At 43.0% G+C, this 14,515-nt stretch overlaps 2 protein-coding genes across 5 annotated transcripts in view; both read left to right on the top strand.

The window, feature by feature from the left end:
• LOC126562245 (protein henna) overlaps positions 1–14,515 on the top strand; it is a 754,155-nt gene that overhangs the window by 62,280 nt on the left and 677,360 nt on the right. The gene's annotated exons all lie outside the window — the stretch shown is intronic.
• Positions 1,646–13,495, top strand: LOC126565951 (puromycin-sensitive aminopeptidase). Its single transcript, XM_050223150.1, has 5 exons — positions 1,646–1,661; positions 4,274–4,848; positions 10,849–12,489; positions 12,569–12,846; positions 12,928–13,495. Exons 1-5 carry the CDS (start codon positions 1,646–1,648, stop codon positions 13,493–13,495), a joined length of 3,078 nt encoding a protein of 1,025 aa, XP_050079107.1.

Here is a 14,515-nt window from a genome sequence, read left to right as displayed (position 1 = left end):
TTTACGAAATTTTCTTAGCGTGCCACTACAAGCTAAAACACCTCAAATTGTCGTTTAAAAGAGTAATTGAACAACTAGGAGTTACAAAATCAAACCCGCGGTTTGTGGTTCTAGCACCCAGTTTCTTTAGGTGTAGAAAACTAAAACCCAGAAACTCCCGGGCTTCTTAACGGGCTTAAAACAAAAGAATAGCGAACGAAGATCCCGTTGTTTTGTTCGAATAGACGAACGAATGAATGAATCGTACCGGAACTTAAACCCGACTTTAGATGTATGAATGTTTGAATTTTTGATAGTTTAATAAGATTTGGTTCTGAAGTAAATGTGATATTTGAAGCGAAAGAGACACGAGTGGAAGCGAACCGAGGTAAAAAGTAAAGGGAAAAAGCGGATTTTGAGTAAGAATAAGTAATCAAATATTTCAATACAACAGACGTTGGGAGAGAAGAGGACAAGGTAACACAAACACGTTTATAAGTATTTACGCGATATGAGATCGCGAAAAAGGGAGAGCTAGAGAAGGGAAATCGGTGCAAATAAATGCGCGCAGTCAGCAGAGAAAGGGTTGTCATTTTTTCCTACCTTTTTCCCCTTAGCTCTTAAGGCACGCCGCGCATGTTTATTCGTTCATTCAAGGAAAATACATATTTCTGTTTGCCACAAAGTGATTTTGTGTAAGTTTATCCTGCAATGCTGTAAAGGATAAAGCAAATTAGTAGTAATATAATAGGCAAACTAGGCACAGCGATTTAAAGAGATCAAATGTTTAAACAAAGTACTGCAGAAGTATCCAGTTGAATTCAGTTAACACGGCTAAATGTATAACTTTTCTGTATTGTTGTAAACAATATTTTTATTTCAAAAAGAAGGATACTTTTCTACGCGTTAAGTACGTTCATTTTGAGTCTGAAATATAGCATTCACATCGTTGTTAGACAGGAATTTACAATAGTTCTAATGCCTGGAATTTGAAGTGTGTGTGAGGAGTGGTCAGCAATGAAGCACGAGCAAACAGCATAGTAGATCAAAAAACACTAACGGCCACACTAGTATGGGCCAGCAGTCGCCGTAGTGCCGTTTCGTTTATTGTTCCTGGAGAAGAAAAAAAAAACCGAACCTTTTCTCGAGTTTCATGATAATAGTATGGACAACTAGCAGTAGATTACAACACAATCTAAAGCACCATAGAGACGGAGAGCGTGAGATATACCGTTGATGTAGCATTCCGATCTAGCGCCAGAGCTCAGTAGCAGAATTATCCTAACAACAACATCCAACACTTCAACTCAAAAAGATTAAATTAAACGGAATATTCACACGATTCGATAGTAGTTTTCAAGCAGCACAGAATTAGATCAAATCTTCCACAAGCGCATACCGCATACCGAAAAAGGAAAACAATACAACAATAGTACTTGTAGCCAAAAACTAATCAATCTCCTTTTAGTAGAAAACTTTCTGACTGACAGCAGGTAGTAATCGAACACTTAATTGCGCCAGCGCTTCTTAACATTAGTGAACTAACGAAAAAGGTACATCTAGATACGATCCGTGTGTAGCGATATACAGTGAGAAAAGCATGGTACTAACAGAGGTTGAATTGTGTGATTGGACGATATTGGTAGGTCGCGCTTTCCCTACAAGCATGCCGCTGCCGAATCGTTTGAGATCATCCGTTTTTCTTTGGCCCCATTCGCGTGCCCCTGTTTGGTTGAAATTTTTTGTGTTGATGTTAACAGATCAGTACTCTCAATACCGTCCCCAGGAAAAAAAGGAAAAGAAAGAAGTGATTGTGAGGAGCTATTCTTAACCGTTTGAAAGAGCCTTATTGTGTGCGTGTGCAAAAGGATGCGCCTATAGCTAGGAAGATGATTGCAATGGGATTTTTTGTAAGGCTATCCTATCCATTAGCATGCGCTTGTGCAAGAGAACAGATTGTGTTGTTTTTTTTTTAAATGCACACTTACAAAACTGCAATTAACGCAAACACTCATAAGCATGATGCACGTCGTCCCATCCCACAAATTTCGTCCATAGTTTTTACTGAAAATGCAAGAAAGGGGGCAGCTTACTAGAGTCTCCCCAGCACGAACACGTGGAGCACCCACAGACACACTCGTGGGGACTCATACCGCCAATGTCTAAACCAAATTTACGTGGCACGTGGCGGAATCTCCTCCATAGCCTTTCCGCTAGTACATAAGTAAAAGGATACGCGATCTCTGGTGTTTGGTTTGGCGGATAACCTTTAGGAATTTTGGCTGTATATCGTTCTTTTGCCACGTGTCTATTGTTTCTATCCAGCCGCTTATCTGGAAGCATTGCCAACTCAAACGGCACCAGTCAAAGAAAATAAAAGAAGAAACAAAAAATTGAATAGATCAATCCGCAAAATGGAGTAGAGAAGTAAAGAAAATCCCCAAGATTGGCGCAAGTCGAGATGGAAATTTAACCATATTTTTTGTACATAGTTTTTAACGAATGCAAAGCGACATGGGGAGTCAAATGAAAAGCAAAGTTGTGGAACACAAAGAAGTAAAAACCGTGCAAACAGGAAATAATGATGATAGTAGCGCTGCTCTGTCTGTGGGATAGAAAAAAGCGAAACTTTGAAATAATGGAGCAGCAGCATCAGTGAGATGTAGGAGAAGAAGAGAAAAAAAGGAAACAAAACAGGCAAATATTGTTTATTTATGAAAACTTTAACTGAAAACAAAAGTATATGTATATGAACGACTAAGATCCAATTTGAGGATGATGAGGTGAATAAATGGGGGTTGAATGAATCTTGTCTGGGTGGATGTGAATGTGGTGTGAAGCAGGAACTAAAAAGGTCAGTGAAAAGTGAATAAGAGTAATTAAATAGAATGAAATAAATACGAACAATTCAATGAAGTGCTGTGTTCTGTTTTTGTTGCGTTTTATTTGCTGTTAAATTGTTAGTGTGCTGTTACTAAATTTTCTAAGTATCCTCATTGTATTATTGTTGAATTGGCGTTCGGTTAATCAACAGAGTTGTTCAATATTTAGTGTATAATTTAAACAACTAATTCACTAAGATTTGGTACTAAATTTCACCAAATGAATGTACAAAGTGTCAAATTGTTTGGTCAAATGCTTTGGTGCGTCGCACACTGTGCGTTTCCTTCAGCTGTTTGTTTGACGTTTGGCTGTCATGCTGTGTTATCTTTGAACGTACTTTTTTGCCGGGCGCACTGAATAGTTTAGGTAAGTTACGTGGTTAGTTCCAACTTCTTCTGTTTGGAAACTAATTTATCTGTTTTGTTATTTGTTTCCTTATTAACACACACAATCGCAGCGTCCGCGACCATCTGTTGTCATCCTGATACTGCAAATGTTTTGGCTGCACCGTGGAAGTTCCTTTCGCTGTACGAAAGCGCTCCAACAACTCGTGTCAACAACTGAACGAACTGCTGTAGGTGCGTATGTTGTTTTTCTCATGTGTCTTGCAACGTTTTCGGGGTAACCATGATTGAGCACGAATGGATTTTACTTACAGTCACGCACTGGTAACAACATTAGGTTTCATATACAATAATCAGCTTGTTGTAATTAGTTATTGTAAAATGTTTAGTTTTCGCTACGGCACAAATTCAGCATGGATCACGAACATAAACAACGAACTGAAGAGAGAGAGATAAAACATCTCCAGCTTGACAGCCAACTGAAAATCTCCCCCTTTTGCGCAATCGTGTGCGCTCTCTCTCTCATTCTCTTCGCTTACACCTTAAGCCCTGTTTACACTTTGTGGGAGAGCTTGCAAAACTAGAAAATATCACAATAATTAGAGAACATTTTCAATACCTAACAGAAGATATGTGAATGTGTTTCAATAGTCAAAAGAACTTTCGTGTACAGTAGTATCTTAATCTAAAAAAAAATACTCAAAACTACTATTCCCATATGTAAGCTGGTGTTGTAATCACTGTTGTAAACGCAATCACTCTCTCTCTTCGCTTTTTAACTTTCTCTCTCCCGGCTCGAGTTTGACAGTGCGCGGCTGTGTTGGACAGAGTGTATCGAGCGCTGCAAAAGAGTTGGCTGGTGTTGTCTCGGTCCTATTTTCCTTCCGTGCACCGTACCAGTTGTTCCTCGACATAAATTCTTTCTGCTCTGTGGTGTGGCACCATTAATTCACCCATTTACTCGCTCAGCATCAGTTCCCGAGGGTTCCCTTTTCAACCCTCTAATAAGCCTGTTATTTTTCAATTCCCGGTTATAACACAAGTGCGTTCGTTCCATCCTTTCGCAGCGGTTCCAACAGCACCAGCGCGTCCAAGTGTCCGACGGAAAGGTTCCGTCACCGTAAAAAAGTGCAATTTTCTTTCATTGCTGGTCACGTCACCACGACCAACGTCGTCGGCGTGGCAGCTGGTTCGATTGCGTGAACGAAACACTCTCCACTCCATTCCGTGCGTGCGTCGTGCGTCTTCCGTCACCTCGTGGCAGGGCAACAACAACGGTTGCTTTGTTATTTCTAGCTCGTCGCGAGTGTTTGCTTTGGTGAATCCAAATTCCGTTTCGTACGGTGGGTGTGATAAGCAAAGTGTAGCCGTAAACCATTTCGCAAGCTCGCTGCTGTGTCCTTCCGCAAAGGCACATTATCCGTACCAACGGCGCAACATCACCTCAAGCACCACCATCGCGAACATCAGTGACGTGTCCGAAACAAGTGAATACAAAATGTCCGCAGTCAGCACCGGTACCGGCGGGAAGCCCGAATTTCAGCGCCTGCCAACCAATGTCGTGCCGGAACATTATCAGCTGCAGCTGAAACCGAACCTGACCGCGCTAACGTTCGAGGGTTGCACGACGGTGGATCTGAAGGTGAGTGCGGGATCTTATCACCGACTAGGCAGTGGATGAAGCAGGGGAGTTCCTCATAGAACAGCCATTTTTTTTATCCTATGCACATGTTTTTTGTCCAACGCGTGCTTGGTCGGAAGGAAATAGACTGACGTGCTCAAAGCTAATGGGGGAAAGACAAGGCACACAAGATTGGCCATGCATGTAACTGTTTTTATGCGACAACGTGACGGCGCTTTATTACGTTATCTGTCTGTTTGTTAGCTATAAAGGCAATATTAGCTAAAGGATGTGCTCAATTCATGAAGATAGCGATTGTTGCAATTTATACGTACGGTAAATTTAGTTAAAGTTACGAATTGTTTTATATATTTATGGTGGAAATCCAACGTATTTCCTGAATCTTTTTATTGCACAAAATTTCACCTGGAAGTATGGATGATATTTCACATTTTTCGCAAAGACAACCTCGGATATGCTTGACAACAATTTTTACAGCTGTTTTGATGAGTTTTTGTCTTAGAACATGAACTCTCCAAACTGTGCTTTGGGGACGAAATTATCAGATTAGATTTTTGAAGCGGTAGATCAAATAGAAGAATGCTAACCGCCCATGGGAAACTATTTTATAAGCTCTCTGGAAATTCTTGTCAATCCAGTGCCTGTCTTCCACTATGGCACAGATAGGTGCCTGAGAGCACCGTTGCACCGAACACTTTAAAGACTAGGAAATATTCGTAAAATACTCTTCAAATTCCTTATCCTGTGATCGTTGTAGAAATCCTTAAACGATCATAATAGCATGTTCAACTGCAACAATTGTTTAAGCTCAACGTCATCGAAACCTTTCTCCCATAATAGACATACTGCACCAGCAGGAATTAAAAATCGATGCAACACGCCTCTACTGCATCGAATTCTCAAATGAGTTCATCGACCTTTGCCCAATACCGACCCGCGTACGTCTAGGCAGTGGCCGTAAAGCGCAATGCAGTATGGCACACTCTGCACGTTTGCTCCCTTTTTTTGGACGTAAACTGTTGCAAACAAACGCGCTTCGTCCTGCACATTTTTCCCTAGGGGAAGCCGAAAAACGATGTAAAAAAGCAGCCATACCAATCGTAAACAGTTTTCGTACCCCTCGTTACAAGCTACGGCCGTTGGAAAATGCAAAAAGCCCCCAAAACAACCAACTTCTTTGCGGAAAAGTTGTCCAGTCAAGCAGAAATAACTCACGCCGTGGTGGCGTGGGTGGCACTTGATCGGTGATTAGTTCCAACTGCTTTTCCGATGCCTCGGGAAAAGAGGATCCTCTATGCAGAGTGAATATGCATAAGTCACATTCACTACACTCGAAATAATTGCCTAGCTTGCAGCGGCATTTAAAACTTCCTGTTGAAGGCTGCAGAAAGAAAGTTTTGATATTGAAAAGCCTCAAGAGATCGGTCTCCAAGTGATTTGGATGCTTATTTGCTGGCATTTGAATAGCTATGATCATAAGAAGATCATCGATAAAGCCCACTTTTGTGCTACAATAATTTGTTGCATTCCTTTGCAAATAGATTGACCTTTTTGCCCACGTTTCTCCAAGCGCGGGCGTGTTAGCTTTTGCCTCCCGACCTTACAACATATGGAATTGGCCTTCATCGATCGGGTCCACCTTCTTGCATTACTTACTACCTATCTTCGATCCTCGAGAAAACTGTTCCCACCTACCTTTACTAATCCGCTAAAATGGTAGGAGGAAAATTTAAAAGTGGAAAAATAAACAAATGCAACATTCCTCCTCACCACACCCGCACCTACATATAATCGCGCAAAAATGGCTTTGGCAGAGGTCGTGCGGCGGTGGTACTCGTGGCGAAAGAGAGACACAGGCGGGAACTTTTTCAACGGTAAATGCTCGTAAATAAAACAACATAACGGTACCGGTTCGACGACGACGAATTAGCATAACTCGAAACAGATGTATGCTTCTGTTCCAGCTGTGAAGCAGAGAGATGGAAATATACACATGCAAAAAGGGAAAGGTAAAAAAATAAGCGATCGCGAAGGAATATACCTTCGTGCTCCACAAGGAAGCGGTAGTGGGAGGGTGGGCAATGTGAAGGGCTAGAGAGGGTCCACGATGATGCAACGAGCAGAGCACGTACGGATTCGATCATATGGAGCCCTGGCATGGCAGCATGGTTGGTTGGTTGATCGCTCGTGTTTGTATGCAACGAGGACTTGACAAACGGTGACATTTAAACGCTGGGAAATGGGGAGAATTTCAATCAAAGTTGTTGGTTGCCCTCCCCATGCGCGCAACATAGTTTGTTCGTCAAGAGAGGGAGAGGATCGCAACATTTATGCTATGAAGATTGAATTCTTCTGCTTTGAAATTTCTCCAGCATCGTTTTGTTACTTTTTTGGAGCTCCTTCAAGCTCCCCGAAGAACCGGTTCATGATCAAGCGAATTAGTTGAAGTTATACTTTTTCCTTCCAACATTCAAAAAGGCTTCTTGGCCTTACTTTGCGTGGGATAGGTGCAACATTTGTTGGTTTGTTTGTGTGCCGCTTTGAAAAACCTTTCTCTCTAACTGGCCGCCATTAAATGGCACACAAAGTGTGAGGGCTTACCGTTTGCCGAGTGGTTCCGCATAGTTTGCGGTTTCATGCGAAATTGGCTTCAACCGTAGCGCTCTACTGGAAGAGAATGCTACAAACATAAATCAAATACACAACCACGTCCGAACCCTCGTCACTCACTGTCGGACGGCTGTACCGGCGTTCGCAGGCATCGTGGGAGTTGGGAGAAAAATGAGCCGCCAAAGAATGATGGAGTGAGCCGCGTGTACCCCCGTGCGTGACTTTCAACGCGCGTGGCTTAAAACATAAAACACCTCCGGTAGCGACACAAAATTAATCCACCAACGCTTCGTTCCTTTTCGTTGGAATAATATCCTAACGAGAACAATTAGCTCCGGCGACGACGAAATGAATATTTCTCCCTTTTTTTTGCGGGTCTGTCATCATTACGTTTTCCTGGAATGAAGATCCGTCCCAGGATCCGATCGCCAATCTTAAATTTGTTTGTTTTTTTCGAGGTGTTTTCTCGTACACATGAGCGTTCCGTGCTTATCCGAACCGTCACCGCTCATTAACAATCTTGATGGTGTTTTTGATGATCGTAAATTCGTGCAGAAAGCCTCTAATATGCAAGGGATGTTGTCTTTTGCCAAGCATATTATAATGATGTGCGAGACGAGGGTTATTCATTGATGTTTTCGTTGTGGTTTGATTTCTAAGAATTTCCAACAATTTTGGCACACGGACACCTAACAAACTCAGCCTGTTGATTGGATTGGATTATCGGTTTGGGTTTGCTTTCGAAATGAGGCTGTCAGGACTGTCAGGACATCCCAATTTTAGGTAGGAGCCATGATAAAAAAGAACTAGAGCCTTTCCTTTAAAGTTAATGAACCTGGAAGGTATGAAGAACGGTCGTATGTTAATTTGTGTGTGTGAATTTTACAAGAAAAATATTTTTTAAATTTATTTTTAAAAAAATATTGAAGTGAACAGCCATATTCACAAGGCGCTAAAGTCATTTGTAGTTTCATCCAGCTTTCTATTAAGTTTAAATTGATCAAGACCTGGCAATTTGCGATTCAAAATGCCAATTTGATGGTGTAGATCACTTCTCGTTAGGTTATTAAACCAATCAGACCTTTCTCTTGCTTTTACTTTCACCAAAGACAACTGCTTCTTGCTAGACGGAAGGTAAAGGGATGCTTCAGAGAAGGAAGGCTACCTTTACGGATTTAAATTATTGTTTGTTACCTTCCTGTTTCCTCGATCACTTACCTACCGCGTATCGCATTTGTAGTCTCCTGTTCTATTCGATCTTTGATCTTACGTGAGTATCATGTGAAACTGGAGATTCTGTTGGATAGGATTTAAATCCCAGTCCTGCCTTGAGAAGACATCGCTGCCCTCATTCAGTTGAAGTGTAGAAATGAAATAGTAAATTGTGCTCATAAAATGACATCTTTTGAACCATCTTTTGAACTTCATTTCCATATGAACAAAATGGCTGTCGAGTGCCATCAAACTCCTGCTGAAATTTTGCGGTATCCATGTTCTGGCCGGACGAACGTGTCAGAAGCAGGTTGCTGCAGGGTTGAAAAGTGGCAATTTTGTTGTGCAAGACGAAGAACATGCCGGATCGACATTGAAGTTTTAAGATACAGAAAATGGAGGCAATACTTGATCGAAGATTGGATACGGTAACAGGGTACGGTGCGGTAACTGTAGACAATACGCCGATAGGTACGACGAAGTCATTTTGCTGTATTATAATAACCGGTCACACATGGTATAACCCTGGCAAACGTCTTTAAAAATACATCCGATTGCACTATTTAATTTCCATCCCTTCAGATCGACTCAAAAATGCAATCGAAGGATGGATAGCCTTCAAAGATTCGGTCTTTTTTTCGTGAAGGAATCCGTGAATTGCTAAAAAGATATGGAAAAATCATATCTGATATATAATATAAAAATATAAAATAGTATCATAATCATATATAAAATCATGTAAATTAGAATAGCTCTGACGAATAAAAATCCACAATACAACGAGATGTGCGATACGATGGTCTTCTCCAGTAGGTTTGCTGGTTGCAAGCGTTTCAAAAAATATTGAGAATGCAATATAAAAATGTTGTCTCCATAAGAATTTGATTTCTCTACCGAATCGCTGTTGAGGTTCATTTCCAGAGTCGACCAACAGTCCACATTCGTCCTAAAAAAAAAAAAAAAAACGCTGTTCTCTCAGCATCATATCATGAATGAAACGAACAAACACAGAATCTTAATGATCTGTAATGATTATTCTCACGAATCATGCACACATTATCAACGGCAGAAACGGCAAAAAAACACCACAACTGGTAGTTGTAGCATTGCGAGTGGCTCAACCGGGTCCAGAACAGGTTTTCTGTAATATCATTGGCGATTGTGTCTCCGAGGAATAATCATGATCCCTGTAAGGGAAGGTGAATCGAAGGAATAACTTAGTGACGAAGTAAAGGAGCAGCAAACACGCAGCTTGAGGACTGTAAATTTGGCAGTGCAGGTTTGTTTCTCTAGAACTAAGGCAAAAGCAACACGCAGACCAAATGCGCTTAAGTCGAGAAACGTAGCTAAGAATACGTGCGCGCGCGTGCTTGCCGACCGAAGGTAGAGCAATAAAATAAGCAAAAAGACAAGAAAACACAACATTAAATGAATGAAACGAAAGCAAAAGTCTTCGGAGTGGCCATAACCCAACCTGAGATGAATACGGGGTTGTTAGTTGGGTTGTACAAAAAGTAATGTGATTTTGGAAGAAATAATTTATTTGTGCCCATAGATATTACTTTTGTAATTGAGGGGTTTATTACTTTTTTTGACTGTGGAATGTTTCCTTTTTGTACATTTAAACCAATTTACACCTTTACAAGAGCATGGCCATTTAACCTTTCCCACACGGTGGTGGGATTCGTGTTGCGTCGGTGCAATTGCAAGGTAAACGACCTTGTCAGACAACGTAAACATTTGACCACCTTCTCCACCCCCGGTTTTCTGCAGACTACGGACGAAAATAAATTGTTGAATTGCTATTAAACCATATGCACTGTACGGCCGGTACCACATACAGAGTGTGCAGAGCGAATTAAAACATGGAAGAGCTTGCTTCAGCTGACCGGGAATGTTTTTCTTACATATAAAACTGTTTGGTAAATTTTGGCCATCCTGTTCCGTTGTTTACGGCAAGTACCGTTTCAAGCATGCAAGGTGTGTCCGGTGCAAGAAATTGTGTCTTTGTGGATTTAAATCTAGAGTCTGTTCATAGTGGCATAGTGAAGGGCTTTTTTGTACAACGTTTAAAACAATGTCTTAACTTAATTGATACCCTTTAATGTCATAAATATAAAGAGTGTTTTAGCCTACGATACTAATCAATACTTTTCTCTACTTTTCTTTTTCCACAAGGTTTCAACGGTCACGGATCGCATCACGCTAAACGCACTGGATCTGAAGATCGGCACAGCGACCGTTACGTTCAACGAGCAGAAACTCACCGCCCAGGACATACAGTTCGATGCGGACCAGGAAACGGCATGCTTCGTCTTTGGGTCGGAAATACCGGTCGGTTCCGCTAAACTGACGGTCGAATTTAGCGGCGAACTTAACGACAAGATGAAGGGTTTCTATCGTAGCAAATATTTCTCCGCAACCGGTGAGGAACGGTACGCGGGTGTGACGCAGTTCGAGGCAACGGACGCACGCCGATGCTTCCCGTGCTGGGATGAACCGGCAATTAAGGCCACCTTTGACATTTCGCTAGATGTGCCGCAAAATCTTGTCGCCCTGTCAAACATGCCGGTCGTACAGCAGAAACCAAACGAGGCCGACAATACCGTGCTGGTTACGTTCGATCGGACACCCATCATGTCTACCTACCTGGTGGCGGTTGTAGTGGGTGAATACGATTACGTTGAGGACACATCGTCCGACGGTGTATTGGTGCGCGTTTACACACCGGTCGGTAAGCGCGAGCAGGGTCGCTTTGCGCTGGACGTAGCGACTAAGGTGCTGCCGTACTATAAGGATTACTTTAACATTGCCTATCCACTGCCCAAGATGGATCTGATTGCTATTTCGGACTTTTCGGCCGGTGCCATGGAGAACTGGGGATTGATCACGTATCGGGAAACGTTCGTGTTGGTCGATCCGGAGAATACGTCCCTTATACGGAAGCAATCGATCGCACTGACGGTAGGGCACGAAATCGCTCACCAGTGGTTTGGCAATTTGGTCACGATGGAATGGTGGACACATCTGTGGTTGAATGAAGGGTACGCATCGTTTGTTGAATTTCTGTGCGTTGACCATCTGTTCCCGGATTACGACATCTGGACGCAGTTCGTAACGGATATGTATACGCGCGCGCTCGAGCTGGACTGTTTGCGAAATTCGCACCCGATCGAGGTGCCGGTAGGCCATCCATCCGAGATAGATGAGATCTTTGACGAGATTAGCTACAACAAGGGTGCTAGCGTTATCCGGATGTTGCACCATTACATTGGGGATGAGGATTTCAAGCGAGGAATGAATCTGTACCTTACCCGACATCAGTACAACAATACTAAAACGGAAGACTTGTGGAATGCTCTGCAGGAAGCAAGCAGTAAACCGGTCGGTGCCGTCATGTCGACTTGGATCCAACGTATGGGCTTTCCGGTGGTGCAAGTTCTGTCCTCGAAACAGCTCGATGGTAACCGTCGTTTGCTGAACATCGCTCAATCAAAGTTCTGTGCGGATGGATGTGAAGCACCGGAGCAGTCGCTTTGGCTTATCCCGATCAACATCTCCACACCATCGTCGGCTAATGCCGTTTCAACCGTGCTGGAGACGTCCACGGCCGAAATCACGGTAGAGGGCGTTGGAGAGCAGGACTGGGTGAAGATAAATCCTGGCACAATCGGATACTATCGTACGCAGTATCCGGCGGAAATGTTGGACCAGTTTCTGCCAGCGATTAAGAATATGACATTGCCACCGCTCGACCGGTTGGGACTGATTGACGATCTTTTCGCGCTGGTACAGGCCGGCAAGAGTGCTACCGTTGATGTGAGTTACAGTTACCGAACGAGAGATCATCAAGACGCGTGCAGAAATTAATTGTAATTCGGTTTTTCTTTTTCTCCAGGCCTTGAAGGTGATCGATGCGTACCGGAACGAAAACAACTACACCGTATGGTCATCGATTTCGAACTGCTTGGCGAAGCTGCAGCTTCTGCTGGCCCACACACCTGCCGAGAAGCAGTTCGGCGAGTACGGTGTCCGCCTCTATCAACCGGTGGCCGAGAAGCTTGGTTGGGATGTAAAGCCGGGTGAAAGCCATCTCGATACGCTGCTTCGTTCGCTCGTTCTCGGGCGTCTAGTGTCTTTTGGATGTAAAAAAACGGTAGCAGAAGCTAAGCGAAGGTGTGCAGGAGGTTTCAGCACGGAAGTTGTGCATCTTCTCTAATTTCTTTTTTTCCTATTTTCGCGCATTCTTGTCATTAGATTTGAGGAACACGCACAAAACAAGAGCGTCCTACCGGCCGATCTACGCAGCACCTGCTACCGGGCCGTTCTCCAAAACGGTGACCTAGCAACATACGACGAAATGCTACGCCTGTACCGGGCGACCGATCTGCACGAGGAGAAGGATCGCATTTCGCGCGCCCTCGGATCCATCGGCAATGTGGACATCCTGCGGAAGGTGATCGATTTCGCAATGTCGGAAGAGGTGCGCGCTCAGGACGCCGTGTTCGTGATCGTTTCGGTCGCGCTCAACCCGAAAGGGCGCGATATGGCGTGGGACTATTTCTGCGAACACTGGAAGGTACTGCTGAACCAGTACGAGGGTGGCTTCCTGCTGGCCCGTTTGATCAAGTACCTGACGGAGAACTTCTCCACCGAGGAGCGAGCGCGCGAGGTGGAACAGTTCTTCCGCGAGCACGAGTTCCCCGGCACCGAGCGGACCTTGTCACAATCGATCGAAACCATTCGCTTGAACGCGGACTGGATGAAGCGTGATCTGGACGCTATATCGGCTTACCTGAAGCAGCAGGAAGCGGAACAACAGTAGGAAGTTGTCTTGACGTTCAAGCGAGCTTAATAGGAAGAAAAATAACACAAAGGAACGACGATTTCATCGACGAGGAGAGAAAGACTCGCGCGACACACGATGAAGGCGTGCCATTTAATATGCGTGAAGGAAAGTACAATCAGTACTAAGTAATCGTTAGTCTTTTTTTGTTTTGTTTGTTACGTTGTTTTGTTCTTTAATGACTGTTACGTTCCAATTATTTTTGCCGTTGCATACACTCATGCATCTAGTTTTTTTTTTGTTTCTCCGTGTAGCAGACGGATGAGTTCCCTTTTTTGGCTTAGTAAAAACTTTTCCTAAGCTTCTAAAGGGAGTGGTAAAATTTTGCGTGCGTGAATTGTGTGTTTAAAGTGTGCGACAGTGTGTTTTCTCGTTTTGCATTTAAGCCAAAGTGAGTGTGCGCGTGTGTACGTTGAACGATCACAGGGGAAAGGGGGAAACGGCAACGATAGCATAATACATATTGGTAGCAGTGAGAATATTAAACAAAAAAAAAAAACGAGTAAAACTTGAGTAGGGTAAATTTAGCTTGATTTTTCGTTTCGAGATTCATCGCAGCGCGACACAACCCCAAACAATAAAAGTAAATAATTTGACCAAGTTTATTCCAGCGTTTTGTGTTGATGTTCTCAGGCAGGAGGATTGTTAGGTCCACACGGTTATTTGTTTGTTCGTTTTGCGTTGGATCGATGTCACAAAACGGTGCAAAGGAAAATGATTTACGATTTTCTGCAGCATCGTATACCATCAAGAGACTAACAAACATTGGAAAAGCTGAATTTGTATGTATTTTTTAACAAGCAATAAAACTACTCCACGTCACAAAGATTATATTTTGCGAAATTAATTCTTCAAGGTTTTTAAAAAACATGTTTTGTTTTATTTATTTTTTATACTTTTTAATTTATTTCCACACTCCATTATGTCCCTTTACTACGAGTAGTGCTAGCTCAACGTCAGCGCCATCTATGTGTCAAAACCTATGTTTGAACTGGTAGT

Source organism: Anopheles maculipalpis, chromosome 3RL (assembly GCF_943734695.1).
Source record: "Anopheles maculipalpis chromosome 3RL, idAnoMacuDA_375_x, whole genome shotgun sequence".
NCBI classification, from domain to species: Eukaryota; Metazoa; Arthropoda; class Insecta; order Diptera; family Culicidae; genus Anopheles; species Anopheles maculipalpis.
The sequence above is the reverse complement of the archived record's forward strand: the minus strand, read 5'-3'. Positions and strand labels throughout refer to the sequence as shown.